The sequence below is a fragment of the Rhea americana genome, unplaced genomic scaffold, assembly GCF_003343005.1.
Source record: "Rhea americana isolate MKP2758 unplaced genomic scaffold, rheAme1 scaffold_668, whole genome shotgun sequence".
In the NCBI taxonomy this organism is placed as follows: domain Eukaryota; kingdom Metazoa; phylum Chordata; class Aves; order Rheiformes; family Rheidae; genus Rhea; species Rhea americana.
In genome coordinates, this window is record NW_028186832.1 from 12,419 (window position 1) to 38,836 (window position 26,418).

Here is a 26,418-nt window from a genome sequence, read left to right on the forward strand (position 1 = left end):
GCAAACRCACGGGGTGTCTGAGAGGAGCCGGGTGAGACTCGGCCCTCGGAGCAGCCCCGGCAGCGCTGCGGGCTGGGTCTGCATCCAGCTGGGGCACGTTTACTGGGGTTCCTCACCAGCACGTTTGAGGAGGCGGCAGCACACGTGCTCAGACGCCTGAAGACACAGACAGTGTCCTGGAAGGCAGCTGAGCTACTGAAGCAGAAAAACATCTGAATTTTTAAAGTTCAAAGTTGAGGATTCATTTATTTAACGGCAAATTTGTTCAATCGACTCAAGACAACTTTTAAACAGAGGAGGGGAAAAAAAAGAAAAAAATCCACCCAGGCCTGGAAGTTTCAGTTTGACCCTGCAGGAAGGTCTGAGGAGCCAGCAGAGACCTGGAGACAAAGATCCAGATCAGAATAAAAAAATGAAAATCTTAACGTTGCTTCTGCAGCCACAATTTGCATGCAAGCGTTATACAGAGGCTTCACTGCCTGCAGCCGTTACCTCGGGGTCAACGTCTCTTCAGCTAGAGCCCATAGGAAGTTGCCACTTGTGATTTAGTCCCAGACTTTCCCACCTCCTCCCGTGCCCAGGCTCCAGATTTAAAGCCACGGGGGGGGGGGCAGCACCAGCCCTCCCTTGCAATAAGCAGGTGGCGCAGGAGCAGCTTTGTCTTTGCTAAATTCAAGGCACTTTGTGCTGCTGCTGGCACAGCGCGAGGCTGCGGGGGGGTCCTCGGCCATTCCTCCTTGGCAGCTGCGGCCCGGCCAGGGAAATGCCCCCTCCACCAGCCCGAGCCCCTGCRCTTCCACGCAAGCTGCGGGGCAGGCCGGGGAATGACCGGGACACCCAGCCACGCAGCCCTCTGAGCACAAAGCGGTGGCACGTGATTTGTGGCAGCAAGGCACAGACAGTGATATTCAACACGTACATCGTCTTTATTCATACAACTATAAAGAATGACTGTAGCAATTTTTGACTGGCATCACCTAGGATTAGCTCTGCTAATTGATATTGCTATAAACTTAATTTAGGGTCAAGAAAGGGCTGGAAAAGTGAGGGAAGGCAGGCCAAGAAGGGGAAAGTGAATAAAATAAAGATTCCTAAACATGAAAACCAGAGAACAGCTAAGTTTATGGACAAAGTGTGCAGACCCTTTCTCCCCCGCTCCATTTCAGAGTCCGGAGAGCAAGGGTTGAGATTTCTGTCAGTCTTCCAAGACGCTGCTAACCCAAGGGGGGAGGCCGGGGGTGAGATGCCTGCCCCGCAGCCCAAGRCAGATTCCCAAAACCTCCCATGGCTGATTCCAGACTGAATATCCTGGTTTAAGCCCCAGACTCACATTTCACAGCAACCATCTTCATTGCCAGCATGAGTGATCGGCTGTGACAAGTAAGGCCTGGCTGGCAGGGCAGTTCCTCCTAGGTGTGAAGCCCAGAGGTCGATGCGCAGAAGAAGGAAAAAAAAGACACTGTTGGGGTTGGCTTTTGGCCAGCTCTGCCAGTGGTTTCACAGATGAGGGGTGGGAGTGGAGCCATCAAGGCTTTTGGAGAGGAAAGGAAAGGGCAACAGACATGGCATCATCCGTGCGCGTGCCAGCGAGGCCTGAACCCAATCAGATGGTGAAGCACAGACGTGAGAGAAGAACACAAAGCAGAAACAGGGTCAAGGAAGGGAAGAAAATGGCACAAAAAAAGTGTAAACTTTCCTTCGTTAATATCTCTAGCTAGGAGTTTCCTACAGTCTTGTTATCAAGTTGAATTTCCTGCAGGAAGGGAGAGCCTGGAGCTCTCAGGAGTTTGCTCTCTCCAGATGACTTGCTCTTGGTTTACGCTGTGGGAGCCCCTTGGTTTCTGTGCTGGAGGGAGAGGGGACAGGTCGGCTGGACTCGGAGGAGGCACCAGTTCCACTGGCACCCGTGGGATGAGTCTGGCTGGGGCTGCCAGTACTCCCCGGAGGAGATTGGAGGGGAGAATTTTGATGCTTGCCACGGGCCTGGTGGCCTGGCCCGTTTCTGTGCCGGTTCACGTTGTTGTATCTCCCAGGGGTGGGGGGGCCAATCTGGTGCTGGCCCTGGGACCTGTACCCTTGTCCTGGTCTCCTGTTCCCCTGGAAAGCCTGAAACAGAAGACAGTGGACAAGTGAGCAAGGGTGAGATAAGAGACAGCTCCTACTAGCAGGAGGACTACAGCCTCCTGATGGCATAGCCCAGACAACCCTCCCCACCCAGCACCTTCCACTCCTGGGGAAAGGCGGAAAAGCGAAAACCTAAAGGCCTCACTTGAAGCAGAGCCATTAAACCAAAGCTGCCTTGTCCTGTTTTCAGGTGGCCTTATCCTGCTGCTGAATCAATTCTCACTGAGAACCAAGTGCACAGTCCTGCTCAAGTCCCTTCTGTCCACCACAGCAAAAGGCACTAGCTCTTGTCAGGGAGGGACCTGGACCAGAAGTCAGAAGAGGAGCCACAAACCACAGAGCAAACTTCCCTCAGCTTTATTATGTCAGTGCTTCTTTTGCAAAGCTGGACATGGTGCAGTTACCTCTCGCTGAGGCTGGGGAGGACGGCTGCTGGCATTCCCCGCAGCAGCATCCGCAGAGGACAAGGGCTTCTTGCTTGCTGYGGTAAGGCTTGGAGCAGAGGCAGAGGCACACTCGGGGGTGGAGGGAGCAGAGGTCTCGCTGGGACTGCTCAGGGGTACAGCTGTGACAGAGCTGCACCGGGATCTGGTGGAATAGCTGTTCTTTGGATGGGAAACTGAAAGAGAAATACCCCAAAATGTGTGTTCTGCAAACAGGATCCAGACAATTCAGCCTTTAACTTCCTCTTGAGCCCTACTAGCTACAGCAACCCTCGGATTGCTTATGGCCAGAACCAAAGGCTTGAAGGGACAACACAGCAAAGGGAAGTACAGACCCGCTCTGCAAAGGAGAAGCATTGCACACTACTGTAGTAGCAAGGGGAGGGCCAACTCCTCTCCTCTCTGCTATCTAGGCTGAGAGGAAACAAAACTCTCCTAGTCCCCTTGATTCACACCTCAGCTCTCCAGCTCCTCCCATCCAGCTCACCTTGTCCGAACGAGGCGATGCTCTTCTTCAGTGCATCGAGGTCGCAAGTGAACCGTGCCACTCTGCCCAGGTCTTCGTCGTATTTCCGTTCGCTCACAAAGTGCTTCACAGAGAAGACAACGTTTACATGTTAATTCAGCCTATGCACTAAGTTATACAGCACGGGAATAGAAAATGGAGGTACAAGTTTTCTACTTTGGCTAGTAACAGGTATCTGAGGTGGGCATTGCTTGAAAAAAAATCTTGACTGAGAAGGCAGATTTCTATTTCCATAAGTCACTGGAGACAAACGGATTTTTCTGCATGATTTCCACCCACACACAGCCTTTCCCTGGCTCTAGAGCCAACTTGTGGGTTAACTTGGTCTAACAGCATCTGAACACCACTACCTGGTCTGTGAAATCAGCATAGCCCAGGGCTCCACCACCCTCTGATACTGTTGTCCAAAATCATTGCTCCAACAATATTTTCAGCAGCAGTATTTTCCTGAATTGCACTAATTCTAGTATAGGAATGACTATTGCCACAAGAACAGAGGCCACAGTGGTTTGGTTTTCAAACTGGAGTTTAATTGATCCTTTATGCAACTTTGCACTGACCTCTTGTGGCAGAAACTGGAGTGCTGGAGAGCAAAAGTGTTTCATGGAATATAAAAAATAATTAATGCATAGTAGGCAGGTTCTYCTGATTTAGGTGGAAAGTCAGAGGTCAGTCTGCATCAGCAGGAGGCTTTCACTGCTGCTCTGAGGACAAGTTGCCATGTTCCCTACTCTGTACCAGTTCACAATGGCCAAAAGTTGTACTGCACAAACTGGTGTTAATGGTTGGATGATCTTTTGTGGAGTGAAGTCAGTATTTTATAGAATGAATATTCTGAAATAAGACTCAGGATGAAGAATGCTGTATCCTACTGCACAGCTGCAGTCAGTAATGTGCAGAGTGGCAGTGAGTTCTGAAAACTACAGAGACAAGGAGAGTTGCACACAATACAATGCTATAATCTTAAGTGTAAGAAACCCAGCAGCTTATAAAAAACATGCATCTTGCCTAGGTAAGATTAGGACTAGGTTAGATAAGGACTACAGCCAGATACTCTCAGACATTTCTCCTGCCTCCATTTTAACTTGCTTCATGGCCTTCACCTCTGACAGTTTTTAGCCCAGAGGATTAGGACAGCACTTGCATGACTGCAGACATACAATCAACCTCCAATTACATGGCAGGGAAAAGCGCTCCCTTCTGAACACATGCTGGGGAAAAGCTACAGCTAGGGTTCAATCTGCACTTTCCAACTCTGAAACAGAAGTGGAAGGAAAAAGCTCACCTTTATATCGGCTCTGAGCTCGACCAGTTGCTCCTCWGACATTCGCACTGCCACATCAGTCAGCTTCTTCAGGGCTTCCGCCTTCTTCTGTCGGCTAACCAGAATCTCCACTGCAGAACAGATCACAACTTAGATGGTGTCTGCACTGAACCAGCCTATTGAGAGTTAAACAACTCCAACCCCAGCACAGAGCACCTTATTGGTAAGCAAAAGGTTTAACGGAGTCCCCTATGGACAGCTCTGTACCAGCTGCACAGCAGCCCTGGCTTCTCCTTCCTGCAGCAATTTACATCTCCAGACACAGACAGAACCTGAGCTGTAAGCTGACTCAAAAGATGGGCACAACATGCAGTTTTAGTAAAAATTCTGCAATTCTCCCCAAGCTAGTTGCTTTGGGCTTCTAAAATTGCAGGGCTCAGAGTTCCTCATGTCAGTGTCTCCTTGGAGTGCTTTCCACCTGCAACAGCCAGGCCAAAAAAAGTGTGTTCCAGCACCCTAGGATACGCTGAGCTCTTCAATAGTGGCCTTCCATGGAAGGATGCAGTTTACATCCCACTAACTAGTGAGAGCATAGAGCAAACAGCCTTGGAGAAGATGGGTTGTGCAAAACATGGCAAGCAGCAAACAATCTCACCAATATAGATATGGTTAACCTAAGCTGTAGGGCAACATCTCCCTCTGAAGTTTCCTCTGTGTATAGAGTTACTTATGTAGGAACAACATGAACTGAAAGTAAATTACTAAAATCTTCACCTGGTGGGATTGTCTCTCTAGAAACTCTCTAGAGTTCAGTAACATCCACAGCTTTCCAGGTGGGAACTTGTTAAGTTTAAAGAAAAAAAGAAAAAAAAAAGTCTTACTTGCTTCTGCTTTCACTTTGTCCATTTCAGCCAGCAATGCCACCTCACGATCCATAAGGCTGGGTGAAAAAAGGGAAAAGGGAGAAGTTTTAGTAATAAACAAAGGGGACAACAAAATTCTCTCCTTCAAAACCCAGTGGCTAGAGGATGTCCAGGTTTGTCATTCGGTGAGAAGAGACCAACAGAGGGCAGCAAGGACCCGCTCTGTCTCGCTCGGTGAGAGCCTGGATTCCCGACACACACCTCTAGGCTTTCATGCTACCTTTTGTTCCGGAAGCTGAACAGTTTTGTGCAGGTTTTGATGGCATTAAACTTGCTCACGCTTTGGYCAGCACAGAGCACTGTGCCGATTTCCTGACAACATGCTGGGTACATGGTGGTCACCTTACTCCAGTAAAAGGACATCTTGGCAAGGGTAGAGGGAACGGCAGCTGCGGTGTTAGAGGAAGCAGAGCACTGCTGAACATCATCACAGAAGAAAACTAGGGCACAATGTTTAAAAGACTCGCTCAAACCACARAACAAACCATCAGCAGGGCAATAAGGGAATCCAAGATAGCAAGAGTAAGAGCCCGGGCATTCAGGTACCTATTTCCTCCAAGAAGACCTCTCAGAAGCTAAATTATGAAGGCAATCCAACATTTCACTCTGGTAGTTATGTAAGTCTATCAAACTGATAAAGAACTTTTGTTTGGTGGGGATTAGCACTGCTCATCCTCTCAGAAACAGTGCTGTACACCAGCAAAAGTCTCTATCTTAAGATGAAATACTAAATTTAATTCAGAAAAAAATGTCTTTGTTCTCATAGTAAATCACATCGCAAAATTTGGGGAGGGATAATGGAAAAATTGAGAGTAGCTTTCTAAAGCAAAGTTGTAACACTAGACAGTTGCCTGCATCTTATTCATTTCAAGCACACACGTAGCTGCCGCTACAAAGCGGCAAGAATTCAGGGCAGGAATGTCCTCTACAGATCAAGAAACCTGAACTCCGCCGCTCTGCGCCACTTCACAGGCGGTGCGTGCTTTGCTGAGCCCTGCGGAGCTCCAGCACCACCGGGAGCAGCGGGCACACGCTTTCACAAGTGCCAACAAGCAGGATGATGTGACTTGCTTCCAGTTGCCACCACGTCCCCGGGGAGCCACCCAGAGCTACACAGGTCCGCAACTTGGAAGCCTCAGATGGTTTAAAGATTTTTCAGCCAAGGAGAGAACACCTGGGGGGGGTCACAGTGCAGCAATCTCCACCTGCCAGGAGGCTCTAGCGTGCCTCGAGTGTGTCTGTTGCCATGAGACCAAATTCCCCGAGGCTTTACGGCAGCAGCCTTTACGCAAGCAAAACTGCACAGCTTCTGACCGACCGAATTTAGCAAATTTGGACCATCAAGTACTCTCCAGTAAGCAAGACTACTTAGGAGCAGACAACAGGGAGCTTGCTGTAACCGCTGCTCCTTCGGAGCAGGCTGTACGAAGAGGGCTCTTGTCCCCGGGGACCGGCACGTTAGCTAAAGCAGCTGTAGCAAGAGCACCCGCGGAAGGGCCAGCAAGGAGCCGGGGGACCGGCAGAGCCAGCGGCCCCAGCGCGTGCTCTCTACCCACTGACCGAAACCCGTCAAGGCTGGACATGCGTATTCCATCTGGACAACCATGTCTAGCTGCTCTGCAGCCAGTAGCTGCTCAAGCTGAGCACAGTCAAGATAAGGAAATAGTTCTAGTAGATAAAACGGGTCCTTAGGATACAAAAAGCGAGTCCTGCCTGGGCATCCGACCTGTGTGTCCAGCAGGTTTCCACCAGCAGCCCCTCCATGTAGTTCCCAGGCCTCCCTGAGCAGTGTGGAGAGTAAATCCTTCATCAAATCTACTCTGTTTAACCCCTCACATGCCTTGAATGTTTCTCCACGCCAGTATCCGACCCCCTCTTTTCCACCTTGCGGTCACAGCAAGCTGCGATGGAAGCAGGAGAGGAAATACCAGCACTCCCAGGTACAAGGACGCTGGTTGTAGCTCTGTTCTTGGCCGTAACGAAAGCAGACCCTCACTTGCACGTACCCGCTCTGTAAACGCTTCTTTTGTGCTTCCTTGGAAGCTACGCCTCCAACGTCTTCAGCAGTGCAGTCTGCATCCCTACAGCTCACCTTCACTCAGCTGCTGCCACAGACTTGAATACATTCAACATCCAGTCTATTAATAGGGCTGCTTTCAGTTTCTGCTTTCTAAATATAAAAGCAAAGTCTTCTTYTCTCATGTTGCTTTTATGACACTTTCAGTTCAGGCACTAAACCGTATTCAGAGAGATGTCATCAATACACAAGGTCAGTCCTCTCAAAACTGACCACATGCTTTTTCAGTGAGAAAGGTTTATTTGAAAATGGGAAGAATATTTATTTTAATGATCATCTGAAAGGGAGACCACAGAGCATCTGAAATGCAAACTCAAAACAGCTCCTGCTCTTCTGCATGTCAGAGGACTGAGACAAGATCAATTTAAACAATTCCCTGCGAACAGCAGCTTTGACATTTGGCTTCTTCTGTTGATTTATCGCTCTGTCCATCTGCCTTTTCAGGGCAGGAATTGTTTCTGCTCGTAGCACAGCAGGGGCCTGATCCAGGTCAGGCACTCTCAGCCCAACTGTGCAAATACAACACATGTCAAAAGGCATGCTAATAAGACTTCACCTTGTTTCCAACGATCCCAAAGCAGTTCAACCTGTCTCTGCAGCAGAGAAACCAAAGGGCAGAGCCTGAGAGAACACATCCCTGACTGCATTCTGCCCAGAACCACGTCACTAGCAGGAATCCCCCAGAGCTCATACAGATAAGGGTGTCAATGGTGCCTTAATGATTTATTCAAGGGTAGRAACAGCCTTGCTGCTCTCAGGACACAGGTCTCAAATATGTTACACCTCCCTGAACACATATGCACACACCCAGCTGCTACAGAGCCAACACCCAGTTTATCTGGGTCATTTTGGGCTCCATCCTCTGGATGGCAGACAAATCCACAAGCACCTTGATAGCTTGTACAGATTAAAGCTTGCTTTTCTTTGTAATTTAATTTACTCACAGCAAAATTCAGCTGAAGCCTTTTAGCCAGTTTTGCATTTGGGGTGATTAAGGAACAGAGGTCATACAGCTGTGCCCAAGGTTTGAGTGATGAGACTTGGTCACACCCCAAAGGTCTTACAGTGAAAGAACTCCCCTGCTTAATTTCTTGTCAAACAAACTCGCTTCCTGAGCCAGACCCCTTCAGAAACAGGTATTCCCTTCTTGACTCTCCTGTCCTGGAACAAGATCAGATGCAGAATGGAGATTGCATCTGTTCCTGGCAGAAATCTGAATACTGGACTTTAAGAAAGGACATTTAAGAAGTGCCTAAGGAAGAAAAGGAGGAAGCAGATAAACCAGTAACTGCTAAACATGAAGTCACGATGAATACTCAGTTGTGACCCAGGCATCAGAAACGACTCTTTCAGCYGCAAGCCAGCTCGGTCAAGTAGTGCCTGCAAGATGTTGTCTATTAGTAAGGACAACAGCTGTTTGCACAAGCATTGCTAAGGGTTATGGAGTCAGTTTTCCTTGAGGCTTTCATACAACTATCTCAGAAAGACTGAATGCAATTGAAGAAGGCTGGAAGCATGCCTGGAAGCTCTGCCACAGGAAAATGGAGGCAAACTATAGCAGGAGATACACAATGGCAATCGTAGAGGTGAGAAACTTCAACGTGGAAGGTCAAGAACTTTAGGAAGCCTGACTGACATCTGAAGCACACCTCTTACACACACAGGTTAAAGCAGTCCAAACTGTACCATTTAAATATCCTGCTTCAGTTGACTAAACTTGCTTTTAAATCAGGTTTTCTTCTGGTAGTGAGCCAGCTGGAGAGGTAATTTAGCAAGGGGATTTAACTACTTGATCTTGTCTTGTGCCATAGGATTAAAAAAAAAAAAAATACTAATTGTTCTCTGAAGCAGAAAAAAAAAGAAAAAAAAAAGATGTGAAGGTAGTATTTACATCTCAGCTCCGTGGCAACTGCATCACTTTCAGGAAAAGGAAAGTGATCTTTTTCTCTGAAGTTGAATGGACCTGGTTGCAGAGCCATTGCTTATCAATTACAGAGACACAGCATCCTGCTGGGCAGCTATTTCACTTGGCATTTATTGAAGGAGGTTCCCAATGGCAGCGCTCCAAACCTGCATTCACATCCTTGCCTCACGGAACTGCACTTCCTGGTTCACGCCAGTCTCGTCTCGGCTTATCGGAGCAATGCTGCTAAACYGGACTTGAGTCTTTAACCTTTCAGAACATGACGCAAGCGTTTTATAGACGATAACACAAGTCAAAGGGCAAGGAATTACTTATACAGAACCAGACGCTTAGGCTAAAGAGTGACATTTCCCCTACCAACGAGAGATTTTCACAGATATTTTAACAGTACAGAGAGGCAGACTGAAAAAAGTATATAGTGATAATATTAAATATACTCACTAGACAAAATTACTAACAAACTAAGACATAAAATATTCTCATTCATAAGCAAACTTGAGTTAAGGCTACAAATCCCTCAGCTATTGACAGAGTGAATTGCTTTACATTACAGCTTTCCCAAAACACTGGAGTTGCTAGGAACTGGTTTTGCTTTGAGACTACAAGTGACAGAAGTCATGAAAATGCAAATCAGGGCACTGGAGCACCTTTAACCCTGCCACCCCTCTCCCAGTTTGATGTAGTCTCCTCTGATAAGTTCACTTTGGACAGTATTTTTAGCACATGCTGATTTTAAATATTTTGACAGCACTGTTTACTTCAGAAGAGCACTTATTGATGGCAATGTTCAAGACAAGTAAGCATGCAAGAAAAAAAAGACCATACTGAACATGTAACTTCACTAAAAGACTTCAGAATACAGCCGTCTTTACATCACTACAACTAAATACTCTCGCCTTTGAGGCCACGTACAGTTAGAGACAGCTTTTGATACAGATTTGCAAATCTGCCAAACATCTACTTTAATCCTTCAGTGTGATAGCAGCATTTYAGTTGCTTGTCAGATGTTACTTCAGGCAAGAACTCTGTGCAGTTTCTTATGACTATTTCTTTACCAAAAGCAATCATATTTGGATAACCAAGAAGAACAATTTCTCTTAAATAGGTTCAATCAGCCAAGACAGCAAATGTATCTGATGTTAGGTCTTACAGAATATCATCTTAAAGTACTTTTCCAAACCAATCAAAATATTCATTAAAAAACTGATTACACATGCAAGGAATACCATGCACAGTATTAAAAGCTTGGCCTAAAAGAGGAAGTACTGCTGTACAGTATGATCATTAATATGTATTTATACCTTCCAAAGGACCTCTCTCTTCCATTTTATATTCAACCTTAATTTGAAATTTTCAAATACTAATGTTTGTTCCAGTAAGACATATACTGCTGTGCTCTGAGCTCSAAACAGTTCTCCTTCTAACATAACTATCATTAGTACCTAAATTAYAGTATGTGACCTGGACAGTTCCTCACATTATCTGTGTCTAAAATGACTTCAAGATAGTCAGGATAACTGTCTTGCACAGACATAAAGCCAAAGTTTGTCTCAGACTCTGCTGGACACACTGAAGCCTTGAACATGTCTTTTAATGTTTCTTTGCACATCTTAATATTTCTTCACATGTGTGGGACAACAGCTTTAAAGCAGGCCTTGCCAAGCTGCCCACCAGCAAAGGCAGCTCCTAAGACACTGCAGAGTCTAGCACTGTAAACTCAAGTTTATTCTTTACACCATGCTGACTTCTCCAACTCTGAACCACAGCGCTTGGGCAGGGGGGTAAACACAAGCAAGTCATTAAACTGACTGGAAAGCTGAAGTCTTATTCCAAATTTATTSATCTTAATCCTTCATACCTGGATCTGTTCCTATATTTAACTTACCTACTCTGCAGTTCAGCAAAAACCTGCTTCATCTTCTTAATGGAAGCATCTATTTCCTCTTTCACCACAACCCGGTATCGTGCCAGTGAAACAGTGCAACGCTGGAGATCCTTCACTGATTTTTCAATATTGGAACCTATCAAGAGACAGAGAAAACTCTGAACAGCCATGTCAATCACTGCTAAATCATCCCAGAAGGGATAAGTCTAAAGATGGCTTTTCTTTTCTTTTTTCTCTCTCTTTTTAAACTGTACACTGCCTGGCTTTAAAACCTTCTTTTCCTTCCTCATTACAAATTAGGCATAGCAAAGGCAGTTCTAAAGATTCTCCTATGAGAGAAGTTTTCCCAGAGCTTGTAAAATTTCTTTCCAAGSGTAGGGATATCTGTCCATGTTTTCAAGCACGTGAGAAAAATCAAATGCATCCCTGAGCTGCTTTTGCATGAAGGACTAGAGACAAGTGAAACAAAGTCTACTCCTGAGACCAACAAACCATATCCCYGAATGATATGAAATGACTGTTCACCTGAGGAAGAGAAGTCTTTTGGAAATCAAAATTAAATCTGTACAAAAGATTATTTCCTCAAATTGAGGGATGAAAGAATTGKTTATTTGCTACAAAGGTTAGTCTCTGGGTCTCAGCTCTCCAGCAGGGTACATCACCTTGCCCATGTTCTCCGGAGCTTGTTGGAGTGCAGTTGCCCCCTGCCAAGCTACATTAAAAACTGCTCATTACAGCTCTCCCATGCAGCAAGAAGCAAACTACTACCACCTCATCTCACTAAGCTAACTATAATAACCATGTTCACAATCGGGGTCTCTAAGGTCCTTCCTGTCCTCACTTGTTATCACAAGGACTAAGCTGTGGAGAAAGCACATGAAAGGAAAAAAAAAATCCAGTAGACAGAGGCTGTCACTTCTTGTAAGAGGGTTGGTCAGAACTTTTGGCCTTTCGACAAATTCTCACAAAAGATGAGAAAGAACCTAAAGGCTCTGTGATGGAGCACACAGAAGAATGGGCTAAACATATGCAGCGTGACTGACTGCTTCCTCCCCTACTTCTCTCACACATACAGGTTTGCTGCTCCAGGCATTACATCTAAACTGCTGTCAAGATTCCTGCTGTGCATAGAGAAGAGGAGGAGGAGAGTGCAASTCACTGGCCAGATAATAAGAAGTATGTTAGCCTGCATCAAAATCAAAGTCCTGTATGCCTCACCAGTATATCTGTCAGTGACACCACAGACGAGGCAGTGAGAATTCTGCCAGTAGCAACCTGCTCYGACATTCAGGAGTGCACACATCCTCAGGGCCTTACCTAACTTCTTGTTTGCAGGTGAAACTGGAACATCTTCCAGCCATGTTACAGATAAGGAAGTGGGAGTTGAGTTGCTCGCCACTGCTCTGGACAGAGACCTGCTAGCGTTCCTCTGCTCAGGCCGCTGTCTGAGAGACGAAGGGCTCTGGGAAGGATGCATGATGAGCGATTTTGTGTCAAAGTTTGCTATTCCATTCTCTAGTTCAGGCACTGCTGTAGAAAAGCACACTCGTTTAAAGGGGAAAGTGAAGAAGTTAACAGAACATTGACCGCCTCTTTATGACAAGCAAAAATGAGAAACCAAGGTGAGCAGTTCTTTCCTGAAGAACTATCCAAACAAATCCATATTCAAAGYTGACACTAAACAAAGAAGCAACAAAAAGAAGGCAACTTTTCTTTGCTTTTTAAACACTCACTGTCTGTCTCCTACAATAAAGACTAACCTGTTCTATCAGGCATGTCTGGTGCAGCAGATTCACAATCCTCTAGTTCTCTGGCATCAACTGAAAGTGCATCCAAACCTTCGCTGAGTGAGTCCACAGACTCTGTATCGTTGGCACAGCCGTTGACATGGTAACCATTAATTCCACCCTTCTCAGAGTTTGCTGACTGCTCCTCTTCAGTGGACACCAATTTACTGGGGTCTGCAAGGCCAGTGCTCGATTCAGCTGGAGGTTTCGGTTTGGTTTTCTTCTTCTTGTTCTAAGAATTAAATACCCACACCACAAAGGGAAAAAATATTAAGCTTAAATCCTGAAGGGAAAAATCAAGCTTATGCTTACTGACTGAAAGTAGCAGAATTAAATTCTTTTTCAGCTTGCCTTGCTGTTGATCCTATTAACAGTAGGAGGGATTTATTTAACAATGAGGACAGATACAGTGGCATTAATGAGGCACAAACACATTATCCCCTCTGATGGTGTGCCAACAAGACTTATGCACTGAGTAGTAGATGAATGCTGCATAACTGATGGAAATAGCAGTTAGGTTTGTGGCTGTGATCTAGAGTACTACCCAACTCACTTCTGAAAGTGATAACTAGTAAGGTGCAGCTTCCACCACCATAGTTGCTGCCCAGCAACCAAATGGTTTTCTAGATCTCACTCTAATAAAACTTCCCTTCTGTTTCCCAACACATTGCTATTTAGTTGGAATTTTTCACTTTATTTTATGCTGGTATTTTTCAGGTATTCAAATGAGTAAGATTATGGTTTTGTTCTTGCCCTGGTGAATTTAGATGTCACAATGTTAAGTACTGAAACTTTGCAAATCTATATTTAACCCTTTCATAGAGGTCGGAACAAAGTACTAGGCAAAACACTCAAGAAATAAAGCTTACATGACAAAGTAATGTATTTCCACAGAGCTCAGCATTAAATGCAACTGTTCAGCTCCAAAGGTTACTGATGAAAAATGGAATGGCAGGACTATCGGAACAGTGAATTACAGTGCTCTCTTGAAATAAATGGACCTGATAAAGATTTACTTCATTGCGGGGCTGTGTGTGCAGATTAGAGGTCCCGTAGAGAATCAAAAAAATAAAASCTATTGCAGGGATAGGAAGGGTTTTTTTGAAGTTTTTTGGGGATCCTACATTCAACATAACATACATGACAACTAAATTACATGTATATGTGGCTGGATGATGTTCACAACTTAAACTGAAATTACCATGTAAATCATTGCCCTCAGCAGTGAGAAACTTGACACCCTAGTGACTACCTCTATCGGTCCATTCTGCTTCCATCAATATACACATTTTGTCTTTGTTTTCTTTTCTCATCTAAATCACAAGGAATGTCTACTATTCTGTGTTCTAAATTTATGCTCCTTCATGCTTTAAAAGTAGTAGCAAGCTGATAAATACTTCAGGAAGGTGTATTTAAAAGCAATACCTTTTTTTTGCCTGTTACAGTCCACTCTTTCAATACTTCACTGGCATTGCCTGAAACAAAATACAGTGATGAGTAGTAGACAAGACATCGACTCCAGTTCTTCTGTGGTAATACGCAAATGTCTCCATAACCTGGAGTCAGCTGTGATACTTCCTACAYCTCAGTTTCGTTTCTCTTAGCTGATGCAATAAAAAGATCAGTTTCATTTTTGCTTTGGAAACAGGCTACTGAGCAGGACTACTCCTTTACAACACAGTGCCAGCTGTTTCCAGGAAGCTGTTTCTTCTTTTTGGCTCTCTCATACTGAAGGTTTAGGTACTTAGAATCCTGCCAGGGCATGCGCTGAATTCAAAGCTTGTGGTCAGGTTAGATATCTGCCGGCTTTCTCTCCTCAGAGAGGCCGACTGTATCAGGATGCCCAGAGTCTCAGGAATAGCTGTCATCCCTTCTGTGGGCCAGAGGCAAACACAGTTGTCAGTGATGGTCAGTGTGGAAATGAAACCAGAAAAGCGACAGGCAGTGTCACCAGCAACAGCCTGCTTTTCCAAGGTCAGAAAATCCATCCAAATGCAGCATGCCAACCAGACCCAAGAGAAGATTTGCAAGTCGGGTTTCAAAGTACAAAGAACAACTATCACAGGTGAAGACATTCCCATTTTTGTACATCTGTGCAAGAGTTTCTGTAATTCAGCATCTAACCTCTTTTATCTAAGGAACTATCAAGTGCTTATCTCCGCCATGACCCTTAATGGAATGAATACTGCCTAAAATCATGGGAGGAGAATCATCTGCTAATTATCTTTCTAGAGAGAATCTATACTTGGCTGTGCTGCAAAGCTGTAAGAGCTCCCTGCTACTCAGTATGCATACTGCACATAGCCCTTTCTGCACAAACACTCTTACTCCTGAAGTAAGTTGATAAACACTGTAGGTACAATTAAGTTATGAAGCCAAGCAACAAAACTACCATGGTTACCTTCCATGAAGGCTTGCACTGTTTTGTCCACACAGTTGTCAAAATGCTGTAGCACAAGGACGATCTCATTGTTGCTCCTGTTAGGGACTATTGCACGCACTGCACTGATCTAGAGGGAAGAACAGGAGTAACATTTTAATCATTCGCATTATCTTACCTGGAATCTGCAACAGTCCAAAAAAAACCCAGCCAAACAAAAAATAAACAACCGATTGCTTCCTTATAAAATGTTAACATGCCAAGACAATTTAGCCTGACTAAATTTTGCTTTTGACAGAGTCACAGTTAGGTCCCAGGCAGAAACATATTTCATCTCAGAGATCAGATAAAGCTACAGTGTTTCTGAGTTCTTTTGTGGCATGTGGTGAGTTAAAGTCTCAGAAGACACATTTACCTTCTCCTTCATGTTTTCAAAGGTTCCTCCTTGGGCCATCACAGTATTGGACTGCACATCAAAAATAAACCCAGACGGATCTGTGAAGACAAATGAGAGGGAGGCCTTCTTCTGAATAACAGACGTGAAGAGACATTTAGAAAAATGTGAAGTAAGAGGTCAGCTCTGACTCGTTACTGTGCTAAGGCAAATATTGAATTCCTGCAAGCATACAGTGTGGACTGTCTAATTCTATCATACAGTTAACAGAGGATTATTAGCTGTTGAGAGTAAAACATATGATATCCCAACTTTGTTTGAGGAGTAGCAAACTAGAATACTAAAAAGTAATCGTAGTTGAATTTGGTTTGCCCTTAACTGCATTTGTAGCCAGTTATAATGCGCTTCCAAGTCCTTTTAAGTCAGCGAAGTTTCATTTCATTCCCCAGCTCTGGGCCAGTTTAAACAAACAGACAAACCAGAGTGGCGCAGAACCAAACTGCAAGCCAACGAACTTGAGCACCAAAGTTGGTGTGAAACAGTAACGAAGAAAATGGAAGTAGTCCAGTGCAGCTCTCATATTTCTACATTAATCTTAGGTTAGACATACTTCTACTGAGCCCAATAAAAGAGTTAACAATACCCTCAGCACTGGAGCCTGCGGCAGCGCAGCTAACTTCATCCACCTCGAGATACAAACAGCAGGCAGCCTGATAAACGGGCTTGAGGATTTAGCAGCTCATGCTCCTTGCCAGCCATGATCGCCAAGGTAATGCTTATTTTCCAAGAGTCTCATAACTGAGACGGTCATCACCAACAGGTTTGCTTCTTGCTAGCAAGCAAAGGTTACATAAATGCACAGGGCCTCCCATTTTACCGAGAAATCCTTCTGAATAGCTGCTACCATAAACTCGCACTTGATTTTGTTACCAAAGGTCTGAATACCTAARTATCAAGTTTGCTAAAGAAAAGGGATAAAGCAGTTTGTAGATGTGCTTCATTATGATAGTGTGCATTTCCAACCTGTATTTCAGCCACATTTGATCTTGGAAAGAACACATGTCCCTTCTCAGTAGCCAACTGAAGAACTCCAGAGGTTTTAAGCATTCTCTAGCACCCTCGACTTCTCTCCTGACTCCCTAACGCCTTTTGAGGAATTTCACATAAATACACGAAACCAAAGGCATGTCTCCCAGGAGAGCATCTGCCTGTGAGGGGTYGCTCCTCAGACAGGCTTCTGCAGAGACCACAGCCAGGTGGCTTTGGGGGCTGTCTAGGGGAAGCATCACTTCAGGCGGACAGGGAGGCTCACGCACTCACTGCCCTTTCTGTTTGAGTTCAGCTGATATTCCAAGCTGCTGATTCATGTTCTTTCCCTCACCTCCTCTAAATAACTTGTACTCGATTTCGAGACACACCATTGACTTCCACAGYTCTCAGACATTGATGTAGCATTTAAACTGAGATGCTTCCAAATACAGTGACAGAATTGTGAACATGATGGAAAGGTCAGCCTCCTATTGAGGCTACAGATGAACGGTTAAATCTTTCCTCGCTCCATCCTTACCCATTTTAGCCCCATGAGCGAGATTTTTGCAAGTTTCCAAAGCTCACAGAAGTTAGAGTTACCAACTTTCTAGTCTTTAATCTTGTAAATGGCTTTCAGACTCCCATCACTGAGGGAGAATTTGCAACTTTTTTTGAAATCTTCATTGCAGAGCAGCCACCAAGGACCCAGGTGCCAGGAAAGATGAAGTTCAGCTCCCCTACGGCACACATTTTCAGCCACTCAATCCCATCCCTTTCCCACAATTCTATTTGCGCATGCTCTTGCAGGGGACAGAGCTTTTCCACACCTCATTTAGAGCTGCCTCTCCCACTTCCAGTTGCTTTTCCATAGCCAAAGTCCTCCCGGTGTTAAATTGTTTAGCATGCAAGAATTATGCAACAAAAAGTTCCAGTGCTATAGCATATACATTCGTTATTGCCAGCGAGCACGCCCAGGCATCTTCAAAAGGGCTACTGGCATTCGGGTCTCTTGTGACAGTATTTGCAAGAAGGGACAAAACACTCGTGTCCTCCTGGAAAGCATCCTGACTCCTGCCAATAACTTCATGATTTTGGGAATTAACATCCTTGTGGGAAAGGAAAGTGCCACTCCAAAGCCAGAGCTCTGACTATGCAAAAATATGACGACTCATTTGGGTACTAACTCGAATTGATCTCTGCTGCATTAAAACAAACACCACGCAGTGCTATCCTGTTGATTCGATGCAATAAACTCCAGAGACTATGTCAACAAGCTTTAACTGCTTCTCCCTTCATAACCATTTCTTCCAGAAAAATGAAGTAGTAACAAACTATTCATTACAAATCATTTACTTGTGTTTTAGTGCTATTTATTGGACTCATTAATACAGGTTCTCTTAAACACCGAAGATACCAGAAAGAATCTACCCTACTAAAATGGTCATGCTGCTTAATTATTTCAGTCTGCTCTTCGCATAACTCTATGGATTAGTCCTTTCTGGACAAAAYCCCCCACACCTTTGCATTCAACATCTAAAGAAAGTTGAAACAGAAGACACTATCCTTTTCCTCAAGTCAAGCCAATTTGACTCCTGGCTGACYATTTTGAGCAGCAGCAGGTAGCTGTAAGGGTTGTGCTGTGACACTCATTCATATCAAACAGCACTCTCAAACTACAGCTGGCCACAGCACCAAGGAAATGACCAGCTTGGTGACTTTCTGCAAGCATTTCTCAGGATGTTTATAGCTTTAAAGCTTTTAATTRTTTATTCAGCATCATCAGTAAAACGCTGCTGAAATCCTTAGATAATCTGGTATTAACAGACACTTCAAACTTGGGAAGTCTCTTAATAAAAAAACAGAATGCACACTATCTACAAATAGCAGTGCCTCCGAGCACAGTCTTTTCAGAAGAGGACACATAAAAGAAATAAAAGCATCAGCAGCTAAAGCAACAGCTTGACAACGGTACGTACTTTTGTCCAAACAGCTTTATAGAAGACAAACTGTCAGAAAAGGTGCAGCTGTACTCAGTGAGATGGTACACGTGTGTTTTCTAAATTCACCCAACATTTCATTAACACCCCATCCATGTTCTCGTTCATGAAAAGTTTGCAAGATAAAATAGCCTACCAAAGTCAGACCTGGGATGGCTAACAGGGCAAACAGCCACGCATTCACCCACACCACAGAGCCTTTACGCAGGAAAGGCCAGGGCTCACCGCCGGGACGCTGAGCTCCAGGAACCAACGTCCCCTTCAATCAACACAGGCCTTAATGCCATAGTCTCTGACCATACACAATGCTCAAAAGAGCTCAGCTTAAAACAGTCATAATACAGGGTATTCCAATTAGCCAAGCACAAAAGGAGCAATGGTCTCCTATTTCTTTGTTGTCATAGGTCTAAAAAAAACAAAAAGAAAAAAAAAATCACACTCCAAACGAACGCCAGATGCTTCTTCCTGTTCCAGTCAGGACACTAGCAAAGAAATGACTTTGGGGAATTGGACAGCATATATACTTAAAATTCAATGCAATAAAGATTCAGTTAAACTGTGAAACATTTATAGACTCTGTGGCTTTTCAGGTCAATGGTAACTACTTTGACTCTCCCAGGGATAGCACAGAAAACCTCAGCTAATATGAAATAAAAAGCTCTTGAAGAAATGGCACCTCATTACCTACTAAGAGCATCTCAAATTTGTTCTAATTACAAGCATCTTCACCTGTTTTTATATTACATAAATAACTAGATGTCTGCATCCAACACTGTAGAGGTGACTGGGCAGGAATTAATGCATCTTCCTAGGAAAAGGTAAAGTAGCTAGAATATCATTATTCTATTTGCCTGTGCTTACAGTAATACTTCCACATTTAAATATGAAAAACATGGATAAAAATCAGATTTTCTAGCAAAAGTGGTAGATAAAAGTTTGTATTTGTGGAAGCTTTTGTGATTTCTCTGCCCCCAGAACTTTAAGCATTGCATTTCAAGTAAGCAGATCATCATGAGTTTTTAAATAAAGATTGCATTTTACATTTGTAACACACTGAGCTTTTCTTTAGGAATTATTTCAACATATACCACTATTTTTTCATGTAGTCATAGTTCTTGCTAACAGGCAACAGGGCTTACTTGGCTTACCAAGACTAAAAGTATACTAGCATCTATCAGTTAGAAATTATATCACGTTTTGCAGAGACATGAAAGAAAAAAATAAAATCAAGGTTGCCTGCAGGACTTTGTTCTTAAACAGCAACCTGTGATCTAAGAGGAAGCACATCACACCTAGTACATACCTATCTATGTCCTCTCYTCCTCCCCCCAAAACCATCAAGAAATGTGAGCAGGACCATTTGGTTAAGAAGCTACACTTGTTCAATTGCTGTCAATGCTCAAGTCCATGCTCTCTGCTTGGGCACATACGAAATTAGGGCTTGGTACCTCAATCAGCTGTTATGGAAACTATTTTAATGCCCCAAAGACACCACTGTGATATTACTGTATTGCAGAGACAGGCCAAGAGGATGGCAGCTGCATATAAGAATTTTGTTTAGATAAGAAATACCACTTTCTTGCTTATTTTTCCTCAAATAGATTTCAAGGGTCCAAGCATGCAATATAAATACAGCCTTTTCAGTCAAAACCCAATATATGAAAGTTACCAGTTCATTATGTTTTAATTAAGAAGAAACTTATTGTGTTATAGATAGAATATGACTATGCAGGCAACAGATGGACTTGCAATTCAAAGAATTCTTTCTGAGGTGAGCAAATTAAACCTTCCAGATATCTGATCTCCCACAGAAGTTAGATGGCTGCTGTATGGCAATGGAAAAGTTAGCTTTTGTAGGAAAGTSGTCTGCCTTTTCAATACAAGGCCATTTCATTTGGGGGCCTGGAAGAAAAAGTGAGGGGGAAAAAAAACGTTTTTGTGAGTCAACTAAAAAGTGCCAAAAGTTAGGCAGTTAAAAATGGGTATTTCTGCCTGACACAAGGCATGGGTATTTCTGCCACAAAGACAGAGAAATAGTATTAACACAGTTCTCCTAAACACACATTCTGCTTTCCAGGAGACAGGCAGAAACACTTACAAAGCAGGTCTAATTACTCCTCCAGTTATCACTGATTTGGTTTAGCAGGAGCAGGCACTCTACAATTTACAGGCAATTGTCACAGCTGGCAGTTTTAACCCGAGCACTACCTTTTCTTTGAATGCACAAGCAGCGAAGCAAGACAATCAGGCACAGCTTTCAGTGGAGCTAAGGCAGCAAAGTAAAAAAGAAAGTCATTAGGGCGATTTAAACTGCAGGACATTGTCTTCCCCTATCTGTTTTCCATCTACACATAAGAAATGAAAAATTAAATTAAATCTGCACATTTTCAGAGTATTTTTTCTTAAAAAGTTGTTCACATTCGACACACTGAAGCAGTGATACAGCTAAAGTACACATCAATTTCTGACATTATCTACATGCTCTCCCTTCCTATCAAATACTTAAGTTTACTCACGAGCCAAAATCTGACGTATCAAGTTACAGAACACACATGCACAATGTTTTGCTTTGTTCATTTTCAACATAACTCACAGCAAGTTTCGAGTTGCAGTGCAATTCAGCAATCTCCCAGTTTGCAGTCGACCAAAGAGTGATCTGAACATATAAACTGTAAAAACAGCTTGCAAACACAACAATCAGTAAAGCCTGTTTTTTTGCAGAGAGGTATCTTCTACTTGATTGATGTGTTGTTTAACAAAGTATGAGCTTAGATTGAAATTCTTCTCACATTTGGAGCTTTTATAAATATTCCTCTGCCCAGGTTCCCTGCTGCTTAACATTACTCTAGCTGTAATCCTCCCCTTCCAGTAACTGACATCCAAGGCCTGAACCCCTTTCCTAAATCTGTGTAGGACAGTTCTGCCAGATGAAATGGCTCCCTGACGCAGCCAAATCAGTAGACTCTGACTGCTGTTTTATTCAGAAYTTGGCATGCCTAAAAACGTGGGCTGATGTCTGCTGGAAACGAAGCTTACGTGACTGCTCTGTATCTTGGGGTCACCCGTCATTTCGAACGCGGTGGCCACTTTCACTTAAATCAACTAATTGAATCAGAATAGGTGATGAGAGGGAGCACACATGCTTTTTATTTGGTGGAARAGAACATAACCAAAGCAAGAATTCAGACAGCAGGAAATCAACCAAACTACTAGACTATGGAAAGAATGTATTTAGAAATCTGGTACCATCGAGACTATCTTTTCTTTGAATTTCTAAAATATTCCACATAGAACACACTAAAGCTGAAATGATGCATTCAGTATAACCTGGATATGGACCTACATTTTGATGGATGCATTTTGATTTTTAACAGAGATGATTACATGACTAGTTTAGAGATTTAACTTCTTTCTCCTCAGTATATACCTTTTGAGTAAAAAGTTATATAAAACAGTAATATTCAGAAACACAGCACAACTCTGTGCTAAAACTTTGCATATATATTTTCAAAAGATTTAAAAATATCCTTCTAAATAAATAGTTCAGATGTTCACTCTGCTCTGTGGCACTTCTAAGAACAAGAAACAGGTGGACTTCTGATTCGGTTTCAAAACTGCTGCATTATTAAAAATAGTTCTCTCACATTACATATCTTTCAATACTTTTCAGTGACTCTTTGTTACACTGTAAAGAGGTTTTGTTTTGCTTTTGGAAGAAAGAAACCAAAAAGATACTCCTTACCAGGCCAAGGTACATCCCTTTACAAAGGAGTGGGAAATATTTGTTGACTACGTTAACATTCTAGAACAGCAAAAAAGTAATAATTGAAAATGCAGTCACAGTCCAAGCAGGACAGGACACAAGCAGAAGAGTCTACAGCTTTAACTCACCTTCCCTTTACACCCACACTGTGATCACAAAGCCTGGAGATGAGGCTGCTTCATAAAGCAGGGAGTATTTTATATCCCTGAGCAGCAGAATGAATTAATGAATTAAGAGTTTACTCTGCMTTCTTGTTTGGTGTCAAATACAGGTGCCCAAAATCCTTTCACTTTTATTTAGGAACTCAATACACGCCAGCACTTCCCAGCAGATTCTCCGTACGGCAGTCTAGTCTGACCACCACCGAGAACAGCAATTGTCGGATTTCTCGTTTGGCAAGCGACAAACCCCAGAATTCCCTCAGAGTTACAGCTTTTCACGTCTCTTCTCCTACAGATTCCTCTCGCAGTTTCTCTGTGTAGCCACAGTAATTCTTTTCCGCGGCTTCGAGATGCACATCTCTCTCCACACTCACGCAGCAACAACGGGCTGCGCAGCGAGGTTTACAGCAGCACATAGGGGTCAATTTCTTAACGACTTAGTATTCAGGCTTCCAGACACAGATATAAATACAGCGTTTTAAAAATCATTCAAAAATTATTGTATACTATAATTTCCATAAGTGTTACTAATTGCTTCAAATCATGTATGGATTTAGCTGTCAAAGAAAAGCTGGACCCCTCAGGTAGACACCATTTCTACGCCAAAGCTGCTAGGGGAGAGGGGAAAAAAATCTACAGAGAACAAAAGCTCTTCTCTTTAGGTAGAGGGCATGGATTGTCAAATCCATTCATGTTAAATTATTAATTAGTAGCCAGTTCAAATAAAAAAAGGAAACCATAGCTGTCAATCCCCCTCTTCCCCACCACCACACACACTTTGGAATTAATGTTTTGTATGCAACGAGTAAGATCTCTCACATTTGAAATAAGCTCCTTAATACAAGAACAGCTTTGCCACTGAACACTTAACATGTGATGGCAGAGAAAAGGAAAACTATACTGTGTATTTGAAGACAAAGCAAGGGAACAAGCTTCTTGCTAATTTAGGCTTGTTGTTCACTGTACCTATCTTAAAGGAAAAAGATTTAAATTAGTCTAGTTTGAACTGCCCCTCCAAGAGAGAGGTGAGGACGCAGCTTATCCAGCCTTGATTCAGTGGTTTGTTTCTTAACTCAAATCTTAGCAAACCGAGGGCAGAAACCTTGCATTAAAACTCTAGAATCCATAGGGCGTTCTGAATCAGAAGGCAGAAAAGGACTGTTTTAGTAATAAGATTAACTTTTAAGTTTTGGTAGAATGAAGCCCGTAAGTGACCCAAGCACCTTTCCAATTCATATAGGCCATACCCAAAGAGGGAAAGTCTTGCATTAATACCACTGGTGACCCCAGTAAAAAAAATGTATTTATCTCTAAAAAATCAACTTTTAAAAAATGTTTTTGCTCAGAAGTCCAACTGTGAAAGAGATCCAAAATTAATAATATACAGGAAATTATGAAATCAGAACTGTCAAGTTAGACAATTGAAATGCTACTAAAAATGTTACAGAACCCAAGAGTTACACAATTTCACTAAGACAGTGACAGTAAGCTGCCAAGTGACATTAGCAACCTTACAAGGAGAATAGCAAAAGCAATTAACCCCCTTCTTAATTGATAACTTTGGAATCAATAATGTTGTTTTATTGACATTTGATTATATCACATTCACATGCATCTTACCTTTTGGATTTTGCTTTTTAGACATCTCAGCACATTTGCTCAGGGGATAAAAAAAAAAAAAAAAAAAAAAAAAGAGTCCTCGCCCTTGAATAAGGTAGCTGGCAGTTGTAATTCACACACTGTCTCGTATCAATGCAGGAAACGGCAAATATCTGTTTTGGGATGGCAAAAATCCCAGCTATGAGGGCAAATAGGGTCTGGAGTTGTCAGGATTCTGCTGACAAGCCAGCAGAGCACTATAGCTTCTTCCTCTGAAAGGCAACTTCTTGTCACGAAGCCTGACTGTAGCAGTTGGTATCAGTCTTTTCCAGTCCTGAAGAAGAAAAAAGAAAAAGAAAGGAAATAAAAAAAATTGCTGCTATGTTGGCCAAAGGCATACACTTAAGTAGCATAGCTTATCAAAGTTGACTTGCTCACACTTAAGAGTAAATTCATGTTTTGTTTAAAGGCATTGCAAAACAAATAGCCTGAAAAAAAAAACTATATTAAATATAAAGCAATAAGATCCCTAAAGAATTTGCACTTTCAACAGGCTTAATTCAAAGCTACCGTGGCACTCGTAAGACATTCTAACTTAAGCATGCAAGCATTAGGACTAGGAAGGTTTATAACCCATCAAAAAAAAAAAAAAAAAACATTTAAACAAATACCAGCATTTACTAACATAAGAGCCATTATATGCAGCGGACCAGGAGCGTGGTTCCTACACTGGATGACAATATTTATTACAGTGTATGCTCTTAGATCTCTCATGTGTTCACATGAAGAGTATCCTAGAGAAAATAAAATTCACTTTGCTGCCAACACCCAATAGCATACAAAATTTAAACATTTTCTCTGTTTATTTCAGCAGAGGACAAGATACAAACCTCCCCCACAAAGACCGTAACAGGGACAGTTCTGCTGTGGCATTACATATACGTATTTTCCTCGTGCTCACTGTGTTTCAAGCAGCTAGTGAGCGGGGATGGCAGGCACCACATCAAACAGGATGACAGGTTAAACAAAGAACAACAGGAAACACAATGTAAGGAAACAATAGAGATCTCTCTGCCACAGCAAACTCGCTAACTCCAAGGAAGGATCCGGCCCGCATTTCAAAGACGTATTCGGAATGAAGTGCGAAAAACACACACAAAAAAAGGCCATTTCGATACGTAAAATGAGCACAACTAAATACATACAAAAATATTTTAGTAAGTGTTTGGACTCTATGTACATTCCCAGTGAAACCCATATACTCATGTATATGCATTTAGAAAGAAATTCACATCCAATTTGCTTGAGAAATAATTAGAAGCTCAGCTCCCCGCCACCCTGATCAGGATTTATTTCTAGTGACATTCCCGGGGGATGGTTTAAAAGTCCAAGGAATGCAGCAAAACTAATGCAATACAAGAACGAGCGACACTGCCCAATGGCTCGTCAACAGGATCTTAACAAGTGTATTTTGACTCAAAAATAGACATTTCCTATTATTAGAGTTTTCCTTTCTTAGCTATACGGAAGTTCAAAACTTATTTCTAACCAGTGATCCAAATAATCTAAGCATGAGACAGCTTTAAGAGCTGAGACCATGTTGATACTTGCTGCCTTTTCAAAAGGCTACGCAAAAGAATTCTTTACCTGTGAATAGTCCTGAAATGAGACGTAGTTACCAACTCCTGTCTTGCCGCCTTCAGCTCTCAGAATTAAATGCCTTCATTTGTTATACCACCTAAAAAAAAATTGTGGCATTGGAAATTCTGCTCAAAAACATCCGAGATTTCCACAGAAGCCAGAGAATTTAGTGAAGGATTATGCTTCCAGGATATAACAGAGCATCAGCTCTGCTTCCCCAGACTGCCAGCACATTCAGCACGGAGCTCTGCCGGTAACACTAGCACGGCAGACGTGCTTAGCTTTGGTTTGTACGGTTACACACAAGTTTCACTTCCCCGCCTGGCTGCTTTATATCCCTGACCAGGAAACACACTGGAGGCAATACAATTATACAGCTACTGGAAACCTTCAAATCCGTCCCGTAATTACAAGGTAACGCCTGTTCAGTTCAAGAGAAGGAGAGTGCTCATGCACTGACCTGTGACACTAAACACTGCCAGTATAGATCACCTAAAAAAA

General features: G+C 43.0%; 1 protein-coding gene across 6 annotated transcripts; it reads right to left on the minus strand.

Annotated features, from left to right (window-relative positions):
• Nucleotides 1-217: 217 nt before the first annotated feature.
• On the minus strand, nucleotides 218-26,014 carry SPATS2 (spermatogenesis associated serine rich 2). 6 transcript variants are annotated; one of them, XR_014897777.1, is made up of 14 exons: nucleotides 25,924-26,014; nucleotides 24,298-24,610; nucleotides 15,749-15,828; nucleotides 15,355-15,463; nucleotides 14,379-14,428; nucleotides 12,927-13,185; nucleotides 12,484-12,696; nucleotides 11,167-11,302; nucleotides 5,239-5,297; nucleotides 4,379-4,488; nucleotides 3,055-3,157; nucleotides 2,529-2,743; nucleotides 1,331-2,106; nucleotides 218-380 (listed from the first exon to the last, which is right to left on the minus strand). XR_014897777.1 is itself a non-coding variant. In XM_085320900.1 (13 exons), exons 2-13 carry the CDS (start codon nucleotides 24,320-24,322, stop codon nucleotides 1,780-1,782), a joined length of 1,683 nt encoding a protein of 560 aa, XP_085177026.1. In that variant the 5' UTR covers nucleotides 24,323-24,610; nucleotides 25,924-26,014; the 3' UTR covers nucleotides 908-1,779. The 6 variants fall into 6 exon arrangements, 5 of the variants coding, with proteins under 5 accessions (XP_085177026.1, XP_085177025.1, XP_085177027.1 ...); XM_085320900.1 differs by lacking the exon at nucleotides 218-380 and having other exon boundaries at nucleotides 908-2,106; nucleotides 12,484-12,693; XM_085320899.1 differs by lacking the exon at nucleotides 218-380 and having other exon boundaries at nucleotides 908-2,106.
• Nucleotides 26,015-26,418: the final 404 nt, after the last annotated feature.